The 17,875-nt window shown below is 40.9% G+C and overlaps 1 protein-coding gene across 1 annotated transcript; it reads right to left on the bottom strand.

Moving 5' to 3' along the window:
• Positions 1-6,151: 6,151 nt before the first annotated feature.
• On the bottom strand, positions 6,152-7,078 carry LOC134888291 (olfactory receptor 11L1-like). The gene has a single exon (XM_063913288.1). It carries the CDS (start codon positions 7,076-7,078, stop codon positions 6,152-6,154), a length of 927 nt encoding a protein of 308 aa, XP_063769358.1.
• Positions 7,079-17,875: the final 10,797 nt, after the last annotated feature.

The raw sequence follows: 17,875 nt of genomic DNA, 5'->3' as shown, positions 1-17,875 counted from the left end.
GCCGGACAGGTATATATATTTATTATGTAATGACTGATGACGGACCTGCTGGACACTGTCAGCTCAGCAGCACCGCAGACTGCTACAGTAAGCTACTATAGTAGTATGTATAAAGAAGAAGAAAGAAAAAAAAAAAAAAACACGGGTAGGTGGTATACAATTATGGATGGACCAGCGACTGCCGACACAGAGGTAGCTACAGCCGTGGACTACCGTACTGTGTCTGCTGCTAATATAGACTGGATGATAATGAGATGAAATTAATATATATATATATATATATATATATATAATATCACTAGTACTGCAGCCGGACAGGTATATATATTTATTATGTAATGACTGATGACGGACCTGCTGGACACTGTCAGCTCAGCAGCACCGCAGACTGCTACAGTAAGCTACTATAGTAGTATGTATAAAGAAGAAGAAGAAAAAAAAAAAAAAAAACACGGGTAGGTGGTATACAATTATGGATGGACCAGCGACTGCCGACACAGAGGTAGCTACAGCCGTGGACTACCGTACTGTGTCTGCTGCTAATATAGACTGGATGATAATGAGATGAAATTAATATATATATATATATATATATATATATAATATCACTAGTACTGCAGCCGGACAGGTATATATATTTATTATGTAATGACTGATGACGGACCTGCTGGACACTGTCAGCTCAGCAGCACCGCAGACTGCTACAGTAAGCTACTATAGTAGTATGTATCAAGAAGAAAAAAAAAAAAAACACGGGTAGGTGGTATACAATTATGGATGGACCAGCGACTGCCGACACAGAGGTAGCTACAGCCGTGGACTACCGTACTGTGTCTGCTGCTAATATAGACTGGATGATAATGAGATGAAATTAATATATATATATATATATATATATAATATCACTAGTACTGCAGCCGGACAGGTATATATATTTATTATGTAATGACTGATGACGGACCTGCTGGACACTGTCAGCTCAGCAGCACCGCAGACTGCTACAGTAAGCTACTATAGTATCTATGTATAAAGAAGAAGAAAGAAAAAAAAAAAACACGGGTAGGTGGTATACAATTATGGATGGACCAGCGACTGCCGACACAGAGGTAGCTACAGCCGTGGACTACCGTACTGTGTCTGCTGCTAATATAGACTGGATGATAATGAGATGAAATTAATATATATATATATATATATAATATCACTAGTACTGCAGCCGGACAGGTATATATATTTATTATGTAATGACTGATGACGGACCTGCTGGACACTGTCAGCTCAGCAGCACCGCAGACTGCTACAGTAAGCTACTATAGTAGTATGTATAAAGAAGAAGAAAGAAAAAAAAAAAAAACACGGGTAGGTGGTATACAATATTATATATATATTATATACAATTATATATATATATATATATATATATATATTAAACTGGTGGTGATTATTAAACTGGTGGTCAGGTCACTGGTCACACTATCAGCAACTTGCAAGTAGTACTCCTAAGCAGACAATCACAATATATATTATACTGGTGGTCAGTGTGGTCACAATGGCAGTGTGGCACTCTGGCAGCAAAAGTGTGCTCTGTACGTTATATGTAGTACTCCTGAGTCCTGCTCTCAGACTCTAACTGCTCCCCACTGTCAGTGTCTCCCCCACAAGTCAGATATACATTATACAGTCACACTATCTATCTAACTATCACTTCAGCAAGTAGTAGTACTCCTCCTAATGCTCCCCAAAATTACTACTGTGTCTCTCTCTCTACTCTAGTCTCACTCTCTTCTTCTCTTCTCTATAAACGGAGAGGACGCCAGCCACGTCCTCTCCCTATGAATCTCAATGCACGTGTGAAAATGGCGGCGACGCGCGGCTCCTTATATAGAATCCGAGTCTCGCGATAGAATCCGAGCCTCGCGAGAATCCGACAGCGGGATGATGACGTTCGGGCGCGCTCAGGTTAACCGAGCAAGGCGGGAAGATCCGAGTCGCTCGGACCCGTGTAAAAAAACATGAAGTTCGGGCGGGTTCGGTTTCCGAGGAACCGAACCCGCTCATCTCTACTCAAATGGAGGGTTCTCTTCAAAGCCGGCCCTAACCAATATGATGCCCTAGGCAAAATTTTGGCTGGTGCCCCCTAGCACCACCGCTGGTTCCGCCTCTGACCTTGTACCTCTTTCCCAGCACCATCACATCTCACCTATAGCAGTACTTATTTTGGTGTTTGTACCCTCTATATTTTAAATAGGAACAGTTCGCACATTTGGCGCACAGCCCAAAAAGGGGTGTGTTTTTGCTGGCAAGGGGCATGGCCACACAATAGTAACCCCAATTCCAATTACGCCACACAGTACTGCAACTTTATTCACATTTGATAATGCGATAGTGTCCATAATGCATATTACATCCCACAGTAGTATCACTTTACCTTATAAACATTACTCCTCACAGTAGAGCCCCTTATTCACATTACGTCACACTGAATTGCTCCTTATTCACATAACACCACACTCTATTGCTCTTTATTCACATTAGATGACACAGTAGTGCCCTTTCTATATGCAACGCCACATAGAAGAGCACCTTATACACATAATGCCACAGATTAGTAAAGCATTTGTACACCTAATTCCATTCAGTAATGGTGCTTACACATATGAGACACCTTATTAATGTCCTTATAAACATAATGCGCCTTACACACTATGACAACCTTTATTAATGCCCTTTTACACATAATGTCCCTTACACACATGCCGCACATTTTTAATACCCTTATACACATAATGACACACACAGTGCCTCCTACACATTTGCTGCACATTATTAGTGCCCCTATACACATAATCACCCACATAGAGTACTACCCTGTTACACATATGTCGCACAAATTTTTAATGCCCTTATACACATAACACACATAGTGCCCCTTACACATATGTTGCTCTTTATTAATGCATTTTTACATGACACACATAATGCTCCTTACACATATTCCGAACACTACTGCACAACCAAACCACTCACATGCACACAGCACTCACACTGCCACTAACACTGTGACCCCTGCCTCTGCTTGGATACAGATGTGTCTTCATAAATCTTGCCTCAATGCTAACATCGGGCACCTTTTTTTCTTTATTAAAATGCATCTTATTTGCATTGCTGTGTGGCTAGGATGCACAAGCAGCTTCTGCTGATTAAAATTATATGCAGCATGCCTATATACTGTGTGCGACTGTGGCTGTATCTGCATATGAAATGCTACACACAGAATATAGGCATGCCGCATATCATTTTAATCAGCAGAAGCTGATGATGCCCCTAGGCATATCAAATGCCCTAGGCAATTGCCTAGTTTGCCTATGCCTATGGCCGGCTCTGGTTCTCTTTCTTGGATATCCATGCAATGGGGAATATTCAATTGTTTTAAAAGTCAGTTGGGTGTGAAAAACAGACACAAAATGGACTTTCATCCTAACTGTTTAAACACCTCAGATTTGTGTGAGAACACGTGCTGGAGATATATACACAAAAAACGTATACTGTCTGTTACACATCAGCAAATTGTTATGACTTGTGCATATGTAAAACACACAAATCAATGCTTAATTTCTAAAGCAATGTTGGTATTATATGTATAAATCACAGCAATTGTACAGCAGTAATAAAATACATATGTGCTTAGAATTATATTCAACTGATACTCTGCTCACTGTTTAGCAGCAATATAATATGTATGTGCCTAGAATTACATCTAAACTGATACCCTGCTTAAGGTAAAATACTATGTTACTATTCTAAAAGGACTCTCCTATATCAGCTGGAATAACCTGGTCAGCAGTGTACTGTGAAATAAAATATATATGAAGTAATTACAGAACTAGGCAGCTTCATTCCGAGATGCTATGGTGTCAAGTGCTATTTAGATAGTATGGCAGTGCTTTCGGTGCATTAGATACAAAGCATTAGATACAAATGTATCAGGTACAGGAATTTGGCTCACAGTGTGTAACAAACAGTTACTGTTTCAACTGAAAGGGTAATTCATGTACCCATTACACTGTGAATCCCAGAGAATCTATCATTTCAGCATTCATATAGCTACTATCATTTAAACATGAGTACGTTGAACAGTGTATAATAGAAACACCAACATAGGGGAAAATTAAGCAAGAAAATAAATCACCTTCATTCAAATTACATATCAGACCATAGGAACATACTGTAGGAACTCATCAAATGAGTATAACAGTGATATATGAAAAAAAGAGTTGGCACACGGCTTGTTTTTATTTTTATTATTTTTCACAGAGACAAAAGTATTTATCTAAATTTTCTTCACTTTTTTTTCTATACTTTATCTGTTTTTAAATATTTCGCTTTTGTATGACCTTATACCCAGGTCATAATAATACAACATGTGGGATAATTAATAAAGGATATACATTCCACGTGGGTATTGGGATTTAATTATTTTTTTGAAAATAATGATAAAAATGATGTACTAAAAAACATTGCACAATATTTATGTGAATGGGATGGAGTACACCCAGATAAACTGATCCCTGAAACGAGTTTTTTTCAGATTTATCCTTTGGATCAGGTTGTAGCACCCATGTTTTGTATTATGTGTGGACCAAACATACACAAGAAATTAAACATTTAATCCCCTGTATTACAAGTAATTGTAAATAGTTCTGGCGCTGGACACCGCTCTCTAAAACTCAATTGACTTTTCAAACAATTGAATACCACCCAATATGTTATATATTGTGCTCTAAGGAGCAGAAGTTTTTTTATGATTTATTAAACAGGAAATTGTGCATAATTAGCATTATATAAAGTATGTGCTTGTTACAATTTCATTTATATATTTTACTTAACATTGTGTTTATTTAATCCATTCAATTTTATCCTTAAGCTCTTCTCACTCCCCTCTGTTTTTTGAAAATTTTCTTTTGGTCACAGCTACCATAATATTGAGATACTGCAGCTGCAGTTGGGAAAATGTGATCCTTTTCCAAAGGCACCAGGAGTTGGTTTTTGTTGGTCTACATTTTGTAATGGTTTGATCCCATTACCCATGGATTTCAATTTCCCCCTTCAAACATATAGATTTACTATTCAGGTTTGAAAGGTGCTCTGATACCCACCAGCAAGGCACATCCATATTCAAATGGCCATTCCATCAGCTGATTATGGGGATATGCCAGTGGCTTAGAGATGACTGCCATTACCATCAGGAGGATCTTGCAGTATTAAACTAAAATGTGTTAACAGAAGTACTAAAAAAAATGTGAATACCTTGTAAGTTATAATTAGAAGCAGTGCCCTTTTGTATTCTAAGATTATGTGGTATCCTATTCTATTCTGAATAAAAAATGTTTCTTAATAAATGATCATGCTCTATATATTTAATGTGCTGCTGTACACTATTTATTGTGAACATAGCAGGGGGCTTCACTGTTAATTATTATAGTAAGAGTAGGCACTATTTTTATTTGTACTCTGTAAGGACTGTAGTGTAAATTAAGACATTTTCTCAATACATTTGTTAACAAATGTTATTTTATTTCTGCAGAAAGAAGGAAGGGGGGTCTTTTGCATTATTTATTGTTTACTGAGGTTGGGAAGGCAAGATACAGTAGCTCAAATAGTGGTTTCATAGTCGCTTAATTTTTTAGTCAGGTTTTTTGCAGTGGTTTGTCTTCATTTTTCAAAACTGGCACGAGAAATTTGGCAGATTTTTCTTTGTATTAAAATTTGGGAGAGTGATATATCATGCAGAAGTTTACACTTTTTGACTTCTCTGACAGATTTTCAATGGTTTTGGATTTAGTCATTCCAATGGTTTAAAAATAATCAGAAAAATGCCAAAAAAGGCATTCTTAAAAATAAATCACTCTTTAGAATATTTTTGCTTCATTTTGTGTGTGAGTGCATAATTCATAAAGCTTTACATCATGTGTTGAACTATTTGTTGTATGGTAATCAAATAAGTTAAATGTGACCCCAATTTAAATAAAATGTACTATAAGAAATAAGTGATATGAACTGCAGTTGATTGTTTACTGAACTTGATGAACTTCTATCCATCCTATCAAATAAAAAGTAGCTGACCTTTGTTTCTTGTTAGTGCTTGTCTGTTTTATGCCTGTATAAAAAGCTTCTGAATTCCTTTTTTGATCTCTCTATTCCTTATGCTATAAATGATTGGGTTTAGCAAAGGGGTGACTATTGTGTATATAAGAGACAAAATCTTGTTAGCTTTACTTGAAAAATATTTTGATGGCAAAACATAGACACTAATGAGTGTCCCATAATATGTAGATACAACAGTCAAGTGGGAGCTACACGTGGAAAATGTTTTACTTCTGCCTGTTGATGAAGGGATCTTGAGTATAGTGAGAATAATACAAACATACGAACCTATAACAAACACAAATGGAAAAAGGGTCACTGAAGATGAGAATATAAAAGTCTCAACTTTAACAATATTTGTGTCTGAGCAAGAAAGTTCTATTACTGGAGCAAAATCACAGAAAAAATGATCAATGACTTTGGGTCCACAAAAATCCAACTGACTAACCAGTATTAGTGTTATTAGCATGCTAGCAAAACCGCACATCCATGAGCACAGAACCAGTTCCCCACAGAACTGTAAATTCATTACAGAGACATAATGCAGTGGATTGCAAATAGCTACATAACGATCATATGACATGGATGCAAAAATAAAGCACTCTGTTGCCCCTAAAGATCCACACACGTAAAACTGTGCCAGACAGCCAGTGAGATACATAGCAGCTCCATCTTTCCATAGCTCATGTAATAATACAGGGATAAGATTGGTAGTGAATATAATTTCTGATAAAGATAAACTGCAAAGGAACAAATACATTGGAGAGTGAAGATGAGTTTGAGTTGCAACCACAGAAATAACCAGAAAATTGCCTGTTAGTATTGTGATGTATATTATTAGGACAAATGTAAAAAGATATACTCTTGTCTCTTCCAGGTTTTCTAATCCTGTTATCCAAACTTCCATAATTCTGGAGTAATTCTCTTGAAGCATATTTTATTGGAAGACAGTGATGTGAGTTATAGACTTGAATTATTTAAGCATGGTTTGTAAATAATGAATTGCAATGTATATCACAGTATAGTCTCTAAATGACAAACAGTTATTCTTCATATCCCATGCTATCTCCTATTGTAGAAAAGAAAAACATTCTGATTTGCTTTTATTTTTATACATGAGGGTTTTGTTCTAAGGTATGCCTTGACTTCTGAAGACCAATTAGAGGCATCTTAGATCCATTTATTCTAAACACTAAATTCCCTTTCTAAACTCCCCAAGGAACTTTGATAGCTTACAGTATCTTCCAAATATAGTACTATAATTATTTAATTAACTTTAAGAATAGTGTCTTGTAGTAAATATATTTACAGTTTATGAACTATCACAGTTTTTCGCTTGTTGGTCATAGGACACATGACCAGAGATTGCAGTGCTGTATATTTATCTTTTGTGTGTAACAGATCAAAATGTTAAACATGTCATAATCTACTGGGCACTTAGGGGCAGATGTACTAAGCCTTGCAGAGAGATAAAGTGGGGAGAGATAAAGTGCAAATAAGTTTCTGTCACTTTTCAAACATAGCCTGTAACATGGCAGTTAGGAACTCGTTGGCTGGTACTTTATCTCTATCCACTTTATCACTCTCCACACTGCCCCTTACAGTTAATTTAAAGAAATAAGCTTATGCTACAAGTATGTAGGCCATAGATTGCAATAGTACCCCCCCAACCCCCCTTATGGATGACCCATGGACACCTATTGGGCTTTTGGGGAAACTTGTCTTGGAATGACTGGATCAGGTGTGAAGCATGCATGTCAGAAGATTTCATCCAAGCTTGTTCTTCTGGTCTATAGCCTAGCAGTGGTGCACCTACATTTGGGATCTTGAAGCTTGAACTGTTATGAGGGCCGCTTGGCAACTAGCAACATTAGGGCAACATCCTACAAGGAGCTTTGCTGTCCTTGCAAGTACCTTCGGGCCCAAATGTCAGAGAATGAAGTGGTGGGGTAAAGTCCTTAGAAATGGGCCATACAGTGCACCCCTTCCCAGCAGCCTGTGTCTGAGTCATGTATTTGGCACAATTAGAGACTCTGCAGGTACAGATGTGGTGGGTGAGGGTATGATAGGGTCTGTGGGGCAGATGTGGTGGGTGACAGGGTGAGAGTCTGTGGGGTGGTCATGTTACAATACTCCCGCCACCCCCTTTAATGTCTACCTCTAATAGCATGGATATAGTTTGCATTCTAACAGACGGGATGCCAGTGGTTAGAAGACCGGTGTCGGAATCCCAACAACTGTCAGGATGCCGATGCCGGAATCCCAACTGTCGTAATCCTAATCATAAATATGCGGGGGAAGGTTAGGGTTAGGCTGCTGGGGGAGGTTAGGGTTAGCACTAGGGGGAAGGTTAGGGTTAGGCTGCAGGAAGGGAGGGATAGGGGTAGGGTAAGGGTTAGTTTAGTTGCTCACACATGTCTGGATTTTGGCCGTCAGGAAACCAGTGTCAGTATTCTAACCACCTTCATCCACTCTGACGATATCCCGTACCCAACCCCACAGCACTTCCCCCTTCAGTATTCAACTAACAGCACCCTCTTTCAGTAATCACCTCATAGGCACCCCCTCTTCAATAATCACCTCACATAACCCCCACTTCAGTAATCAATGCAAAACACTCCCCTCCCCTATTTTCAATAAACACCTTACAGCACATACCACTCAGTGCCATCAAAATTACTTTTGTAGATGCTTCCTTGCTCTGGGCTCCTTCTCACCTTTCATTGCTTCCAGTCTCATTCCTAGAACGCACCCTCTCAGGCTCCGCCATTCTTGTGAATGTCACTAAGAGTAGTTCTGCAGGCTGTAGGGAATTGTTGATTAAAATGGATACATGTTTCATGCTATTTATAGAACACATTTCACAGAGCTAGACTACAGCAGCTTCTGTGGTACTAAGCGAAGTACATTCATGCTGTAATAGTGGCTATGCTGTCCTAGAAGTCTGGTTGTCATGGTGTTATTGGTGATGAACCTTAACCATACAGTACATAAAAAGAAGAGGTGAAAATGGGACGCTCTGGGATTAGGAACCCTGAAGCTCAAGATTCATTAGTTTAATAGTGGTAGTGTTTCCAGAGATTGAGATTCCACAAATCAACTTTCCATTTAGATTGGACTTTGGGAGTGGAAACAGTTCAAAATTAAGGGTTTCAACAGAGATATGTGGCAGGAATTTGGAGTAAAATGGGTGGTCATTTTTATTTTCAGGCCACAGAGTTGATGAATCATTCCAATGAGAGTATAGTATGGGGCAAACTTCATGGAAGATAACTTAAGTTTTGTATTGCAAGTAGAAGCCAACAGTTGCTCTCCAGGCTTGAGACATGGAACTGCCTGTCCCTTGTGATCAAAACTCTTATAACTGAGAAGAGTTCTTTAGCAGTGAGGAACAAATTTTCTTCCAGATCTTGGCAAATTGTTAAAAAGCAGTATCAGCAGCAGTTATAATGGCTGTAGGTAAAGTTAGAAATTCAGGGACATGAGGGTGAAGCCCATAGACTGTAAAGAAAATAATAAATCTGAAGACTTATTGTATTTGTTATTGTGAGAATAATCCATCCAGGGTAATAATTCAGCCCAAATATCTTGAGAGGAGGAAATGCAGAGTCAAAGAATGTTTCCAAATCTTGGTTTACCCTATTGCTGTGACCATTTGTTTGGGAGTAATAGGCTGAATAAAATATGAGTTTCACCTGAAGTGCTGCACAAGGACCACCAAAATTGGCAACAAATTGTAACCCATGAACAGATATAATTATAGACCAGTCAGAGGTATGAAATGGGCCATTCTGGAAAAACAGTGGACACAACCCAGATTATGTTTTATTTATTTAAGAGTAGAGATCGGTGATGAAGTCCATTGAAAGGTGTGTCCATGGTTAATGAATGATAGATAAGGGTTGTAATTGCCCTGCAGGATCTTGGTGTCAGATTTTGTGCTGACCACATTTTACACAAGAAGCCACAAAATCCTGGATGTCTTGTGTAAGAATAAGCCACCAACAGGACTTCTGAGTAAATTTGAGAATATTATAGACTCCAGCGTAACTAGCAAAATGTGAATCATGTGCCCAGTGTAGAAGTTTCTTGTGGAGAGAAGTCAGGTAGATTTTTCCTTGTGGAGTAGGAAATTGACCATAAAGAGGATTAATTAAAGGATGCTTTTCTGTAGACAATGAGTCTCTGTTCTGTACCAATGTACAAGAGAGGGTGTCAGCCTTGCCATTTTGGGAACCAGGTTGAAAAGTTGAAGTCAAACCTAGAGAAAAAGTCCATCTTGTTTATGTAGGGTTGAGACATTGAGCCAACTTCAGATAAAAGAGATTTTATAGTCTGTAATAATCGAAATTGTATATTTAGCACCTTCCAGCATAGGTCTCAACTCCTCCAAGACCAGTTTAATTGCAAGTAATTCAGGATCACTAATGGAATAGTTTCTCTCAGCTGGGAGAAATTTATGAGAGAAAAACCTGCAAGTATTAAGTCTTCAAGTCACTGGGACAAAACAGCACCAACTCCTTCATATAATTTCTAAAATGAAAGGACCAGGTACATCTGGCCATCTTAAAACAGGAGCTGAGGTAAAGAGCTGTTTGATACATTGAAATTCTAACTTAGCTTCCTCTATCCAGTGAGACAGATCAGATCCTTTACGTGTAAAAGCAGTTATAGGTGCAACATAGGTTGACAAGTTCTTGATGAATTTGTGGTAATAATTATGCAAATCCTAGAAATAATTGCACTGCCTTCAGAGTAGTTGGAAGAGACAAATTTAGGATTGCCTGAATTTTGCATGAATCCATCTACAGGACTGTTTCTAAAATAATGTATCCCAAGAAGGAAATTATGTATATTTCAAATGTACTTTTCTCCAATGTGCAGAAAAGTTGATTGGAGCAAAAACAGGCAGAAAAGTTGATTGGAGCAAAAACAGAGGGGGACCTCCTTGACATGTAGATGATGGGACTTAAGGGTGCCAGAAGATTAGAACATCATCCAGATATACTGTACAACAATGAATAGTAGAGGACATCACAAAAAATCTAATTGACAAAATGTTGGAATACTGCAGTAGCATTGCATAGGCCAAAAGGAATGACAAGGTATTCGTAGTGCCCATCTTGGGTATTGAAGGCCATCTTCTACTCATCTCCTGCTCATATTCTAATCAGGTTGTATGCTCCTCTCAAATCCAGTTTAGTAAACATTTGTGAGATATATCCACCAGCACTGCAGCTTCTATGCTGCACACAGACTTGCTTCCAGCCACTCCATTGTCAGCATGGCTTGTGTATTTGTGGTTCATTCCACCTGCTGCTGTACTCACTGCATACCATTCTTGTAGACTCCATTCTTCGTCTTGGCTGACTACTTCCTTGGACTGTGCTTTCAAGTATTACTAGTAATCTGTGATTAGAATGATCCATGGGAGGAACAGAATTGCTCAGGCAATGAGCTGATTCCTGAGGCTGGTTGATATACAGATGTACAGTACAAAGCCATGTTCATCTTTGCTGTGATGCGGCATGCTGCCTGGCATGCCGGGCTGTGACTGTATGCAGTTAGCGATCTCTCCATTAACTCCATTAGGAATTAATTAAGAGATCGAAGGCTGCAAATAGTCATAGCCCAATTCAGCATGCCGCATTGCAGCAAAGATGAACATGCCTACATCTGTAGGGAGTGGTGTCAGCTCATTGGTCTGGCTGACCAGGTGAGTGGTGAGGTGAACAGGTAATCACTAAGTCTGAAAGGAGGTCTGAATACAGCAAGGAATGAATGCTTAACCCTGTACAGGTGGCTAAGACCACTATTCGTGACTCTGAGTATCAAAAGCAGAGATATCCTTGGCGATGTTGGATTCAAACAAGAGCAAAACTTTTGTTTTGGCCCCTCTCCAGTGGCTGAAGGCTGTCATGGTCAAGGTACAGTAGTTGGTGTGCCCAGAAGCTGTCATTCCTACGCTTCTCTAGGTTTCAACTAGATACATCATCGAATTTAAAAGGCAAATTGTGTGTAGCTAGTTCTTCTTTTATCTTATCAGATAAAACACTACATAAGGCATCAAATAAACAGGTATCAAAACATTGTTCCATGTCGGGTCGGAGGCTAGAGACCGAATTTGGACTACATACTGGCCCATGGTGCAAGAACCCTGTCATAACTGTAGAATGTTGACTGAAGCAGAAGTAGTTTTACCAGGTTGATCTAAAATCCATTGGAAGGTTGAAATAAGGCCTGAATTGGAACAAGAACCCAAACTGGAGCTGGAGTGCATTGATCAAACCCAATAGATGAACCCAAACTGCTGATAGCAAGTTGAATATTAACCATCCATGTATACAACTCCTGTAGAAACTGCATACTGTAACTCATCTTGCATAGACTCTTGGTTCTCCAATCTGCTCACAAAGCTTTGCATGGATCCTACTCATTGACCCTGATCTTCTGCTGAATCCATGAGGCCAGTGCAACCTTTCAGAACTAAAGATTTTCTGCATCCAACTGGAGTTTATGGTGTGAGATGGATTGGAGATGACGTGTAGAAAGGTGGGGGGATTTATTAGGTTTCTCCACTTGTAGTTAGCACTGAAAAGTCTACTTGGCACTGGTAGGGAACAAGAGATTAGAGACTTGAAAAATCAGCTAGATGAGTTCTAGTATTAGGTACCTGGACTGGTACTGGTGATGCATATCAGTAACCAGGCTGGAACCAGTAATGCAAATAGAGTGACTGTGCTTGAACCGGTAATGCACATTGGAGTAACCAGATGTGGACCAGAAATGTGTACTGGAGTTACTGGGCTAGAATCAGTAAAACATACTGGCATAACCAGGCTAAGATCAATAATGCATACTGGAGCAACAAGGTTGGGACTGATAGTGTATGTAGAGTAACTGGGCTGGACTTGATTGTGGGTATAGAATAACCAAGCTAGAACCGGTAATGCTTGCAGAAACACTGTATTAGAATACAGTATACTGGAATCCACTGGACCAGGAAGGCATCCTGATGAGATTATGTTGTACAGGCAAATGGCCAGCTCACGAGGAAGGGTTTAAATGGGGCTGTTAGTCCTTGATTGTCTTCTTGGATCAGATGAATGTAAGACAGCCACTCATTGAATGACCCATGATCAGGTGAGCAGATCCATTATAGTGGCGCCCATGCCAGTGCTCCAGCTGCAGCTAACTGCAGGGGAACCATCAGCCAGGACACAGAAGAAGACCCAGGGAACTGGTAGACAGTGGCAGAGCTGAGGGAAATCTGAGGAGAGGCAGCTGTGTGCTGAGTATTGGGGCACTAAACCCCAGACTGTGACAATATTGATTTAGTTAAAATATAGATATTGTATTTAGAGATGAGCGGGTTCGGTTCTCCGAGATCCGAACCCCCCCCACGAACTTCACCCATTTTACACGGTTCTGAGGCAGCCTTGGATCTTCCCGCCTTGCTTGGTTAACCCGAACGAGGCTGAACGTCATCATCCCGCTGTCGGATTCTTGCGAGATTCATATTCTATATAAAGAGCTGCGAGTCGCTGCCATTTTCACTTGTGCATTGGAGATTGAACGGAGAGGACGTGGCTGCGTACTCTCCCTGAAAAGCTCCGTAATCTGTGCTCAGTGTGCTGCAAATATCTGTGCTCAGTGTGCTGCAAATATCTGTGCTCAGTGTGCTGCAAATATCTGTGCTCAGTGTGCAGCAAATATCTGTGCTCAGTGTGCTTTAATGTGGGGACTGGGGACCACCAGTATATAATTATACTTATAGTAGTACAGTACAGTAGGCCATTGCTGTATCTTGCAGCTCTGTGTCACTGCAAGTATCCATTCCATATCTGTGCAGCATTTTTGTGAGCAGTATATATAGTATTTCAGTGCAGCATTTTGGTGACCCAACAGTATATAGTTGTGTACAGTAGGCCATTGCTGTATCTTGCAGCTCTGTGTCACTGCAAGTATCCATTCCATATCTGTGCTGCATTTTTGTGAGAAGTATATATAGTATTACAGTGCAGCATTTTGGTGACCCAACAGTATATAGTTGTGTACAGTAGGCCATTGCTGTATCTTGCAGCTCTGTGTCACTGCAAGTATCCATTCCATATCTGTGCTGCATTTTTTGTGAGCAGTATATATAGTATTACAGTGCAGCAGTTTGGTGACCCAACAGTATATAGTTGTGTACAGTAGGCCATTGCTGTATCTTGCAGCTCTGTGTCACTGCAAGTATCCATTCCATATCTGTGCTGCATTTTTGTGAGCAGTATATATAGTATTTCAGTGCAGCATTTTGGTGACCCAACAGTATATAGTTGTGTACAGTAGGCCATTGCTGTATCTTGCAGCTCTGTGTCACTGCAAGTATCCATTCCATATCTGTTCTGCATTTTTGTGAGCAGTATATATAGTATTACAGTGCAGCATTTTGGTGACCCAACAGTATACAGTTGTGTACAGTATGCCATTGCTGTATCTTGCAGCTCTGTGTCACTGCAAGTATCCATTCCATATCTGTGCTGCATTTTTGTGAGCAGTATATATAGTATTACAGTGCAGCATTTTGGTGACCGACAGTATACATATATAGTACAGTACAGTAGGCCATTGCTATTGATATATTACTGGCATATAATTCCACACTTTAAAAAATGGAGAACAAAAATGTCTAGGGTTAAATAGGGAGAGATCAAGATCCACTGCCACCTTGTGCTGAAGCTGGTGCCACTAGTCATGGCTGAGACGATGAAATGCCATCAACGTCGTCTGCCAAGGCCGATGCCCAATGTCATAGTAGAGAGCATGTAAAATCCAAAAAACTAAAGTTCAGTAAAATGACCCAAAAATCTAAATTAAAAGCATCTGAGGAGAAGCGTTAAACTTGCCAATTTGCCATTTACTACAAGGAGTGGCAGGGAACGGCTGAGGCCCTGGCCTATGTTCAGGGCTAATGGTTCAGCTTCACATGAGGATGGAAGCACTCATCCTCCCACTAGAAAACTGAAAAGAGTTAAGATGGTAAAAGCACAGCAAAGAACTGTGCGTTCTTCTAAATCACAAATCCCCAAGGAGAGTCCAATTGTGTCGGTTGCGATGCCTGACCTTCCCAACACTGGACGGGAAGAGGTGGCGCCTTCCACCATTTGCACGCCCCCTGCAAGTGCTGGAAGGAGCACCCACAGTCCACAGTTCCTGATATTCAAATTGAAGATGTCACTGTTGAAGTACACCAGGATGAGGATATGGGTGTTGCTGGCGCTGAGGAGGAAATTAACAAGGAGGATTCTGATGGTGAGGTGGTTTGTTTAAGTCAGGCACCCGGGGAGACACCTGTTGTCCGTGGGATGAATATGGCCATTGACATGCCTGGTCAAATTACAAAAAAAAATCACCTCTTCGGTGTGGAATTATTTTAACAGAAATGCGGACAACAGGTGTCAAGCCATGTGTTGCCTTTGTCAAGCTGTAATAAGTAGGGGTAAGGACGTTAACCACCTAGGAACATCCTCCCTTATACGTCACCTGAAGCGCAGTCATCAGAAGTCATTGACAAGTTCAAAAACTTTGGGTGACAGTGGAAGCAGTCCACTGACAACTAAATCCCTTCCTCTTGTACCTGCAAACTACACCACCAACTCCCTCAGTGTCAATTTCCTCCTTAGACAGGAATGCCAATAGTCCTGCAAGCCATGTCACTGGCAAGTCTGATGAGTCCTCTCCTAACTAGGATTCCTCCGATGGATCCTTGAGTGTAACGCCTACTGCTGCAGGTGCTGCTGTTGTTGCTGCTGGGAGTCGATCGTCATCCCAGAGGGGAAGTCGGAAGACCACTTGCACTACTTCCAGTAAGCAATTGACTGTCCAACAGTCCTTTGCGAGGAAGATGAAATATCACAGCAGTCATTCTGCTGCAAAGCAGATAACTCAGGCATTGGCAGCTGTGGTGGTGTTAAACGTGTGTCCGGTATCCACTGTTTATTCACAGGAATTAGTCAATTTATTGAGTTAGTGTGTCCCCGGTACCAAATACCATCTAGGTTTCACTTCTCTAGGCAAGCGATACCGAGAATGTACACAGACGTCAGAAAAAGAGTCACCAGTGTTCTAAAAAATGCAGTTGTACCCAATGTCCACATAACCACGGACATGTGGACAAGTGGAGTAGGGCAGACTCAGGACTCTATGACTGTGAAAGCCCACTGGGTAGATGTATTGCCTCCCGCAGCAAGAATAGCAGCGGCAGCACCAGTAGCAGCATCTTGCAAACACCAACTCGTTCCTAGGCAGGCTACGCTTTGTATCACCACTTTCCATAAGAGGCACACAGCTGACAACCTCTTACAGAAACTGAGGAACATCATCGCAGAATTGCTTACCCCTATTGGACTCTCCAGGTTATTTGTGACATCGGACAATGCCACCAATATAGTGCGTGCATTACATGTGGGCAAATTCCAGCACGTCCCATGTTTTGCACATATATTGAATTTGGTGGTGCAGAATTTTTTTAAAAACGACAGGGGCATGCAAGAGATGCTGTCGGTGGCCCGAAGAATTGCGGGCCACTTTCGGCATTCAGCCACCGCGTGCCAAAGACTGGAGCACCAGCAAACACTCCTGAACCTGCCCGGCCATCATCTGAAGCAAGAGGTGGTAACGAGGTGGAATTCAACCCTCTATATGCTTCAGAGGATGGAGGAGCAGCAGAATTACATTTAAGCCTATACATCTGCCTACGATATAGGCAAAGGAGGAGAATGCACCTGACTCAAGCGCAGTGGAGAATGATTTCAACGTTGTGCAAGGTTCTGCAACCCTTTGAACTTGCCACACGTGAAGTCAGTTCAGACACTGCCAGCCTGAGTCAGGTCATTCCCTTCAACAGGCTTTTGCACAAGCAGCTGGAGTGATTGAAGGAGGAGCAAAAACAGAGCGATTCCGCTAGGCATGTGGGACTTGTGGATGGAGCCCTTAATTCGCTTATCCAGGATTCACGGGTGGTCAATCTGTTGAAATCAGAGCACTACATTTTGGCCACCGTGCTCGATCCTAGGTTTAAAACCTACGTTGTATATCTCTTTGTGGCAGACACAAGTGTGCAGAGGTGCAAAGACCAGCTGGTAAGACACTTGTCAAGTCAAGCGGAACGTGACCCGTCAACAGCTCCTCCTTCACATTCTCCCGCAACTGGTGCTGCGAGGAAAAGGCTAAGAATTCCGAGCCCACCCGCTGGCGGTGATGCAGGGCAGTCTGGAGCAAGTGCTGACATCTGGTCCGGACTGAAGGACCTGCCAACGATTACTGACATGTCGTCTACTGTCACTGCATATGATTCTGTCACGGTGGAGGATTATATGAGTGACCGCATCCAAGTAGGCACGTCAGACAGTCCGTACGTATACTGGCAGGAAAAAGAGGCAATTTGGAGGCCCTTGCACAAACTGGCTTTATTTTACCTAAGTTCCCCCCCTCCAGTGTGTACTCCGAAAGAGTGTTTAGTGCAGCCGCTCTCCTTGTCAGCAATCGGCGTACGAGGTTACTTCCAGAAAATGTGGAGTAGATGATGTTTATCAAAATGAATTATAATCAATTCCTCCGTGGAGACATTCACAAGCAATTGCCTCCAGAAAGTACACAGGTACACAGGGACCTAAGATGGTGGATTCCAGTGGGGACGAATTAATACTCTGTGAGGAGGATGTACACAGTGAAAGTGGTGAGGAAT

Source organism: Pseudophryne corroboree, chromosome 1 (genome assembly GCF_028390025.1).
Source record: "Pseudophryne corroboree isolate aPseCor3 chromosome 1, aPseCor3.hap2, whole genome shotgun sequence".
Classification (NCBI taxonomy): Eukaryota; Metazoa; Chordata; class Amphibia; order Anura; family Myobatrachidae; genus Pseudophryne; species Pseudophryne corroboree.
The sequence above is the reverse complement of the archived record's forward strand: the minus strand, read 5'-3'. Positions and strand labels throughout refer to the sequence as shown.

What these genes read in the sequence shown, in the direction of transcription:
- LOC134888291 (XM_063913288.1), bottom strand. Translation starts at nt 7,078, where the DNA reads ATGCTTCAAGAGAATTACTCCAGAATTATGGAAGTTTGGATAACAGGA.